General features: G+C 37.3%; 1 protein-coding gene across 1 annotated transcript; it reads right to left on the bottom strand.

Annotated features, from left to right (window-relative positions):
- Positions 1 to 6,417: 6,417 nt before the first annotated feature.
- On the bottom strand, positions 6,418 to 9,678 carry LOC117628903 (disease resistance protein RUN1-like). The gene is given in 6 exon segments (XM_034361448.1): positions 6,418 to 6,880; positions 7,685 to 7,767; positions 8,077 to 8,461; positions 8,536 to 8,801; positions 8,803 to 9,084; positions 9,364 to 9,678. Coding segments are annotated over 6 exon segments (1,794 nt in total).
- Between the last annotated feature and the right edge of the window lie 269 nt (positions 9,679 to 9,947).

Genomic DNA, 9,947 nt, shown 5'->3' with positions numbered 1-9,947 from the left:
AATTTACAACGCCTTCAATTTCTTAACCCCGACGTGGTTTGTTGTTGTGATAAGTATATTTTATTATTTTTATATCAAAATATTCAAAATAAATTTAAAATAAATCAGAAAAATGAAAAGTCAACTCCTATGAAATCATTGATATATTTTCTTCCCCCTAAACCTTGAAAAAATTCATTTTGAATAACAAAAATTTAAAATGACCTTCCAAAACAAAATTTTTTTGATGAGTCATAAAATCACTTCTAGTTTTATGGTTTAGGGTTTAGAGTCTAGGGTTTAGAGATTAGGGTTTTTATTTATTGGGGTTTATTTTTAAAGTATAATTTTTGGGTAGTCTAGGGTATATATTAGGTTGTAAAACCATAAACCCTTTTATAAACTTAATTTTTTAAATTGTATAATTTAGTTTTAAGGATTTAGGGTATTAATTTTTAACGACGGTGGTTGGGTCGTAGAATACATATTTTACGTCGTGCAGTAAAATATACGACATGGTTTCATATTTAAACGACGTCATTTTAATATGTAAGTCGTTTTATATAATTTACAACGTTTTTAATTTCTTAACCCCGACGTGGTTTTTCAGTCGTCGTTATATAAAAATATTCAAAATAAATTTAAAATTAATCCAAAAAATGAAGCTTCAAAATAAACGGCCTTACGTTCTTTTTCCGAAAAATGAAGTTTCCGTCGTGGAATATTAAATTTACGTCGGTCCTTGTAGAACTTTCGCCTTTGTTTTTCTTTCGACGTTTTAAAGCGCACGCTCTCTAAAAATTTTCGCGCGACCTAAATTTTTTAGATTTGGCTCTTATTCTTATACTTCGAACCCTGAAACCTAAAATTTTTAGATTTCGCGCAACATAACATTTCGCTCTCTCACTTCTGCTCTAATTAAAAGTTGCACTCTCCAAGCTCCGTCGAATCTGTGAGCTCGTCCAACCTGTAAGTACAAACCCTATCTTCCCCTTGTAAATTCATTGAATGATATTAGGTTGTTTTGTTAAAGGTTTTTAGGTATATGCTTTGCTATCTGTTAATAATGTGCTTATAGGTATGGGTTCATGGATTTTCTGTTTAATGGGTTCATGGATTACATTATCTGTTATGTTGAATTGGGAATGGATTTAATTTTGTCTGATCTTTTAATCACCCTATGTTATGTTGAATTGGGAATGGATTTATTGTTTTCATGCTTGGTTTCATGTATATGTTGGTTTCTTGCTTGGTTTCATATATATGTTGTGTTCTTAATGGGTTTTGTGTTCTTGAAAATAAACTGAGACACGAAGAATTTTTAGGCATACGACGACGATTACACGACGGTTTTTTTAAACTACCGTCGTTGTATTACTTATACACGATGGTTTTTTATAAACCGTCGTTTGTATTACTTATAATAGACGACGTCTGTTGAAAATCCGTCGCCTATATATGCCAAATACGTCTGTTTTTGTTTAAAACCCGTCGTCTCTGTTGTGTATTACTTGCTATTAGATCTTTGTATAATCTGCTATAGTGATGGTCATTGCCTGTATTTTCACTTTATTATAGATAATAGGTTATAGTGTCGGAGATGGATAAGTCATGGATGCACTCGGATAGAAGATCGAAGGCTTATGAATTTGGGGTGGAAGCATTTTTGAACTTTGCTGTAGAAAATTTTCTAACTACAACACATATCCGTTGTCCATGTGTTAAATGTGTTAATTTGAAGTTGTTTGGGGTTGGAATTATAAGGGATCACGAATACTTTAATGGAATTGACCAAAGCTATAAGAATTGGACATTTCACGGAGAACCTTGGGAAGCAACTACTAATGCTAGTAGAAATGTTGAAGAAGATGATGGCCATAGTAGGTACAGTTTTGTGTCCGAAGAAATTGATATGGATGATAATGATTTTGGTGATTTTGGTTCCGATCCGTATGAGTTTGCCAATGTGATTGGGGATGGAGATCAACCAGTGTACCCCGGTTGTAGAAAGTACACGAAGTTATCGGCATTAGTGAAGTTGTATAATTTGAAGGCAAAACATGGGATGAGTGATGTCTGCTTTACAGAATTATTGATACTTCAAGGCGATTTGCTTCCAGAAGGAAATACAATACCAACCTCTATGTATGAGGCTAAAAAGACTTTGTGTGCATTGGGGCTGAGTTATGAGAAAATGCACGCATGCCCCAATGATTGCATCTTGTATAGGAAGGAGTATGAGGATTCAAATAATTGTCCTACTTGTGGTATCTCAAGGTGGAAGGAAGGCAAAGATTCAATCTTGAAAGAGGGTGTGCCAGCGAAGGTGGTGTGGTATTTTCCTCCAATTCCAAGGTTTAAAAGGATGTTTCAACCACATGAGACAGCTAAGAGTTTGACTTGGCATGCTGCTAGAAAATCAATTGACGGTCAGATGTCTCATCCGGCGGATTCCCCGTCTTGGAAACTTCTTGATGATAAATGGCCCGAGTTTGGTAATGAGCCGAGAAACTTGAGATTGGCTCTTTCATCTGATGGATTCAATCCCCACAGTTCTCTAAGTAGCAGATATAGTTGTTGGCCGGTTATCTTAGTTACATATAATCTCCCCCCATGGTTGTGCATGAAACGAAAGTTCATGATGTTAACCTTATTGATTTCCGGTCCTAAACAACCCGGAAATGATATAGACGCCTACTTGGAGCCTTTGATTGATGATTTAAAATCTTTGTGGGTTGGGATTAGAGGAGTGTATGATGCACATAATGGAGAATACTTTACACTCAGAGCTGCATTAAAGAGAACAAAGTGGCTGCAGGATAAGCACAATAGCACTTTCATTCAATGGCTACGCTTCAAGGTATATGTTGTTGAATAACATATTTCTCTTTTAATTTTCTTCTTAATTCTATGTTAGATTGAATTAAGATTTGATTAATTTGCAGGTTCAAAGTGAACTTGAGGAAGACAATCATGGCGTAACAGAAAATTTAAGGTGGCTAGCAGCTGGTCCAAACATGGCAGTGCCATTATATAGGAGCTATCTTATTAAAGGTATTACATTCAATATCAAGGCACAAGATGATGTGCGGACAACTCAAAATAGTGGAGTTTATTTACTTGCACATACCATGCAAGTTGCTAGTGCCAAGGATAAAAACCCAATTCTCTCAAATATTGGCCACAAAACAATCAGTGCAAAAAATACTGGTTCCAGATTACAACATTATATTCTGCATAAAAAACGACGTCTGTTCAAATAAAACACGACGTTGTTGTGAACAAGTTATTCAGCATATTTACCGACGTCTTAAAGCAACGTAACAATGAAGAACCACGACGCTATTGTGAAGCAATTATTCAAGATATCACGTCGGGGAAGGATTAAGAACCGCCATGTAATTCTAAATAACACGACTCCAATCCCATAATACCGACGTCTAAAAAACAGGATATATAATCTGAACGTTCAAAAATACGACGTCATCATACATTTTCCACGTCGCAAGTTCTTCTATAAACGAAGAGGAACGAAATGAATTCCGACGGTAATTCATTATAACCGCCGTCTAATATCAATTAAACGACGTTATTTGTAATACGGTTATCATCATAATCAACGCCATCTACATGTTCTGTAATACGGCTCTCATTTATTTGGAACCGACGTTGTTTAGAAGTTCAACGTCGTCTACATTAATAAGTGCGACGTGAGTAATGAACATATAAATACAACGTCGACTATATAAATGACACCGACGTTGAATATTTCAATAACGTCGTCTTCTCATGTCTTTAAAGACGTCATATTTTTTCTTGTCGTGAAAATTATATTTAACGGCGTTGTGATTTAGTTGTCGTCGTTGTATGTCTATCTTGCGGCCTTGTTCTTTTAATATGTGTCATATTTTCCCCTTTTAACGACGGGTATTTGTTTGAGTTGGTCGTCTATTCTCATCCTCGACTATTTTTTAAAATTTTAGCAGACTAAACACGTTTGTTTTTATTTGTTTTCGACGTTGTTTTATTAACAACGTCTAATATTTATCGTCGTTTTTTGTTTCTGAAAATAGGACGTATAAATTTTGTAATACGACTCTCATATTTTGTAACCGACGTTGTTTCGTTGTTCAACGTCTACTCTATAAATACATACGTCGTAAATAATGACACTGACAACTATTTCCACGCCATCTTTTATAGAAAAATCGAAGTGGAAAATTTATTTTACGACGGCTGTTTTTATATAGGCGACGTAGTAGGAATCAATAACGTCGTCTTCTAATGTATTTAAAGACGTCATATTTTTTTATTGTCGTGAAAATGATATTTAACGGCGTCTTATTTTAATTTTCGTCGTTGTATGTCTATCTTGCGGCCTTGTTCTGTTAATATGTGTCACATTTTTCCTTTTTAACGACGGTTTTTTTAGAGAGTTGGTCGTCAATTCTCATCCTCGACTGCTTTTTTAGATCTTTTTGCAGTACAAAGACGTCGTTTTGTATTTGTTGATGATGTTGTATATTTTAACAACGACGGTGATTTAGCGTCGTGGTTTATGAGGGAAAAGATGACGGTGGATTCCACGACCATTGAAAAACCGAATACACGACGGTGATTTACCGTCGTCTTTTTGCTTTTTTGTAGTAGTGGTACCAGTTTCTTCCATCTCATTTGCATAATTCACCCTATGTGCATTCCTATTTCCATTGCAGTCTCGGACCATATGTCCAAATTTTCCACATCCATGACATTTAGACTTGCCTTCATACCAGCATTTGCCATAATGTAACTTGTCACAATGCTTACAAGCTGCTATGTTTCCATCATTAGGCTTCCAATGTTTTTGAAAGTTTTGAGTTCCAGGAGCACTTTTCTGAAAACTCTGATTTCCAGAAAAACTCTCATTCTTAGGCTTCTTTTCTTCAACATTCAGACTAGCAAAGGCCCTTTCTGAAGAATTCTCAGTGTGCCTATCCAATCTGAGCTCAAAACTCTTCAAGAAGGCAACCACTTCTTGAACTTCCAGAGTTTCAAGGTCCTTAGAGTGCTCTATCACAGAGCATATAGAGTCATATGACTTTGGCAGACTAAACAATAGTTTCTGCACAATTCTCTCCCTAGATAGCTCCTCACCATAACTCTTCATTTGATTCATCATGTTAAACAATCTAACCAGATAGATAGATAAAGATTCACTATCCTTCATGCGAGTATATTCAAATTCCCTACGCAACCCTTGCAATTTAACATTTCGTACCTGTTTATCTCCTCTGAATTCCAGTTTCAGAATATCCCAAGCTCCCTTCGAGGTCTCCCCATTCACAATCCTTGGGAATAGCTGATCTGAAACTGCACTTTGGATTAAACCAAGTGCACGAGCATCCTTCATCAGAATCTGAGCCACCATGGACTTCTCAGTATTTGCAGCCTCCTCTTTTTCCTTCTTCATGTCTGAATCATTTAGCCCATTCTCGACTAGATCCCACAGACCATGCGATTTCAGTATAGTCTTCATTCGAATACTCCAGAATTCGTAGTTTTCTCCATTGAAAACTGGTGTTCGAAGCTCAGCTGCTCCCGATCCTGCCATATGAGACGCCTGGATGCAAGAACTCGCTTACTTCGATCTTCAAGTTAGCTCAACGATAGCTCAGATCGAGCTTGATTTTCTGTTCACAGATCACGCCCAGCTCAAACAATCGAACCTGGCTCTGAGGCCATGATAGAATTCATAGTTTTGTGAGTGTGTATTTTGGATGTGTTTGGGAGAGAAATGAGAGAACGTTGCTCTCTGTGAAAGAACAGAAGAAATTGAAGGAGTGAAGTCTGCTACATTTCATTACCAGCAAAAAAGAATATAACCGTTGAGGAGAGAGAAGAGAGATTCTTCTATAACTGCCTCTATACAAGATTTAATCCTAGCCATTGAACTATCATCCTATAAGATGATTACACTTGTTACAATCTCACACCTCACTTAAAAGGCCACTTGGACTCTAATCCAATGGTTCTTATTACAAGCAGCAGAAAAAAAAAAACTTTTAAACTAAAACAGAAACATTCAAAAACAGAATGGGATTAGGCGGGAAGGGATTTTAGCTCAGTTCAAAGGGGTTACACATCAACAGTTCTTGATTAAGATTAACCATGCCAAAAATGTAAGTAGCTACTGCGTCAGATGTAACACACGTGACGTAGTTACTTGACATTTCCGAAAAATTTGGCAATTTTTTCAGTGCAGTGCAGTAATTTGCCGACAGTTTGCACAAATTCTTTGGTAAATCTGTGATGGCGCAAAGGTTTGTGCAATGATCCAAGGATAGAAAGTTAAGCTTGGAAAGGCCACTGACGTTTGGTAGGGTATGAAAATGATTTCCACTTATATCTAAATGGTCTATATGAGGTAGGCTCCAAATGCCATTAGGAATTGCACCATCAGTTAAATTGCAGTTCGCTAGACTCAATTTTTCTAAACAGTTCAAGCCTTGCAATGAAGGAAGCAATAAATCGTGGAAATACCCATGACCAAAACAGTTTAAGACCGACTCTTATGGACGGAGACCATTTCCGGTCACATAGAAATAAGTTTCTAAGGTTCTTCAGTCTTACTATGGTAAATGGTACTTTCCGTATGGCTGTTCTGTCTGCAAGAAGAGTTGTCAAGGATACCATCTCCCCCAAGTCTTCAGCCAAGTTTTCAAATCTTGAACAGCCTAAAAGAACAAGAACTTCAATAGATTTTGACTCGTATAAACTCGTTGGGAGATCCTTGAGCAGTTTGCAGTCTTCCAAACCTACAACAGAAAGTCTTCCAAGATGTCCATTGGATTCTTGAACCTCTGGCAAACTCACACAGCCTTTGAGCATCAATTGTTCGAGATTCAGGAGTTTCAAAAGTCTGGTGACAGTGTTAGGTAATGGGAGTTACTTAGATCAAGAAACTTCAACTTCTCAAGCAACTGTTGCATAAACCCAAAAGAAAGCGGAAATCAAAGTCCAAATAAAAGAGAACAGAAAGCACCATATTAGTATGCACAACAGCAAAATCAAATCAATAATAATTTGGTTGAGCAGTATTTACCGGAGGATCCTTCCAAACCTGGCAGAGGTTGCTATACATGAGGTCAAGAGCAACTAGGTTTTGTAGACTAAAGTCCTTCGGTATGAACCGTAGAAGGAACCCATGCTAACAGAGCCATCTTAACTCTTTGGGAAAACATTGATGGACTCCAGTGAGCTGTACGTAGTTGAGTTGGAGCAATCTCAGTCTCTGCATCTTTGTAAATGCCTTTGCACTGAAACTAACCTTGTTACATCTTGGCAACTTCAGCACAAGCCCTTCTACTTCTTCAGTTTGTTAGAATTTGGTATTTAGCTTGCTGGTTTTAGTGACTGATTTACAGAACAAAATAAAACCTTTTGTAAGCAACGTATGCAGAGGAGAGAAAAACTCAAAGAGAATGAGAATGTTTCAGTCTATTTTTTCATCTGTTGCATCAGAGCCAAAAACACACTATATGCATAACACAAGCTGCCAAAAAAACAGATCCTAAAAACTAGGACACAAGGACTCATCTCCAGCCATTCATGGTCATTGGAGGCTATGATTCTTACACCTAGGCTAGAAATCGTTACAGCAGAAAGGACTAAGACAGCTAAGAATGACAGCTGTAGAGTTTCTCAAAATAGTAAGAAAACTAGCCGTTGGGCATATCCTATAACAGCTATTACTATAAGAGGAAAGTTCTTCTGCTCCTTCGATTCTTCATCCTCTTCACTGTCAATCTGCAGGATTAACATCTGCAGCTTGATTCAAGACTAGTATGCAGCTTAACTCTCAACACAGTTCCCTGTTAAAAATAAATAATAATTAGGAAACCAGTTTCTGTGTGAAGATTGCTCTAAATTGATCACAGAGAGATACACGACGAACAGTCTGGTTACTGCATGGTTCTACTTAACACCATTACAAATTTTGTAGTTGTTGATTTTGCATAATCTTGTCAAGATAATATCCCCCACCTAATGACAACACATGGCATAGAATTTATGAGTATGTGGAACATAAAATGCATTGATTGGAAAAGTTCTTACAGAGTGTTTTGTCAATACATCAGTTACATCCTTATCATGCCACAATCTTGTACGTTTTCCATGCTCCTTGGGGAATTTTTCATGGACAATTTCTCTTCCCATATCTCGAATCAAATCATGCATCATCAGCTTGTTTGTTTCACTAACAGTTACAAGGCATCTTTGAAGGAGGACACTCATTCCTATTTCTGCAGAAAAGTCACAACCTTCCAATATTTGGTTGACATTGTTCTTGTCCATACCAAAAAAGAAGCAAGATATATCAAGGAATATATCCCTCTCATTATCATCATTTAGTCCATCAAAGCTTATTCTAATCTTTTCATGAATTTCGTGATGAGGAATTCTTTTCAACTTCTCCAATGCACTTTTCCACTCTGGTATGCTTCTTCCAACAAGAAAAGAATCTAAAACTTGTACTGCTATCCTTCTTTCGGGTAACTTTTTTTAAAGTCATGCCAACTGAGAAGCTCAAGAGCTTCTGTTTCATTCATTTCTGGAGCCAAATATATTGCATCAACTTCAAGTTGCTTCAGCAAATGTTCATCTCTTGTGGTTATAATGATTCGACTTCCGGGGCCAAACCAATCACGATTTGCAGCTAATGCATTTAGTTGGTCCACTCGATCTGTATCATCAATTATGACAAGTGCCCTTTTACCTCGAAATCTTTGTTTGATCACATTGATCCCTCTGTCAACACTATCTACCTTTATCTTGGTTGGTTTCCAGACATCAGACAAGTTGTTCTTGCAAGCAAACCAAACCATTATATTGCTTTGCAGCTTCCCTAACGCTTGAAAGGAAACTTTTAGCTTCAAAGCTATGATAAAATCGGTTATAGATGGCTTTGGCAACGGTTGTTTTACCCACTCCACCCATCCCCAAAATTCTGACTATGCAAACATCATCTGATCCTACATTTAGATGACTGCTCATGTTTTCCACGCGAAAATCAATTCCCAACTGGGTAGACCGCTTCAAAATAAGTATGTGCTGTTCAGGTGCCTAGTAATCTCATCAGTAATTTTCTTGATAAACTTTGCCTCATGCCTGGTAGGTAAATTGTATTCAGAAACAGTAAGCATCTACAAAATGAAACTGAATCAATAACTATGTACTTATTCTTTTCCTCTCAATTATAACTTCTGTAAAGTAATAGAAAGTAAAAGAAGTTCAATAACTGTCCAGAGGGCATAAAATATGTATTTACCCATCAGCAGTGTTTCTGAGATCCCAGCCAGACAGAGTTGCAGCTTCAGTAAGAGCAGATCTCCACCTCAGTACCTTATCCATATCTAACAGGAAGCGGTCAGCGTGTTTCACAAATGCTTCTCCAAAACTATCAGTCTGTTTCCTCACATCTGAAGGATCAACATCATAGAATATTGGAAAAACCATTTGCCTTAGTGTTCTTTTACACTCCATGATCTTCACAAGCTCATCAAGACACCAACTGGAATTAGCATAGCTCCTCGAGAATACGATGACAGAGATCCTGGACATTTCGTTTGCCCGCACCAGCTCCGCTGATATATCTTCCCCTCTTCTAAGCTCATCATCGTCAATAAAGACATTGGTTCCGGCGTCTTTTAGTGCCATGTGGAGGTGACCCGTGAAGTTTTTTGTGTGTGTCTTCGCCTCTGAAACTCAAGAACACGTCATAAGTCCAATGCTTTGAGGACGAGGATGAAGAGAGGAGTTCATAGGCTGGGCAAGTGCCCACCATTGCTACCTAGCTCTCGGGGAGGCAAAAGTTATTAGTTTGCTGATTCTTTTCAATGCAACAAGTTGTGCCCTCACATACATATAATATATACACCACTTGCACTTAATCAGTACTTGTTTTTCAAGAGTTTTGACAAGCATTT

The sequence above is a fragment of the Prunus dulcis genome, chromosome 5 (genome assembly GCF_902201215.1).
Source record: "Prunus dulcis chromosome 5, ALMONDv2, whole genome shotgun sequence".
NCBI classification, from domain to species: domain Eukaryota; kingdom Viridiplantae; phylum Streptophyta; class Magnoliopsida; order Rosales; family Rosaceae; genus Prunus; species Prunus dulcis.
This window is presented reverse-complemented; position numbering and strand designations above follow the sequence as displayed.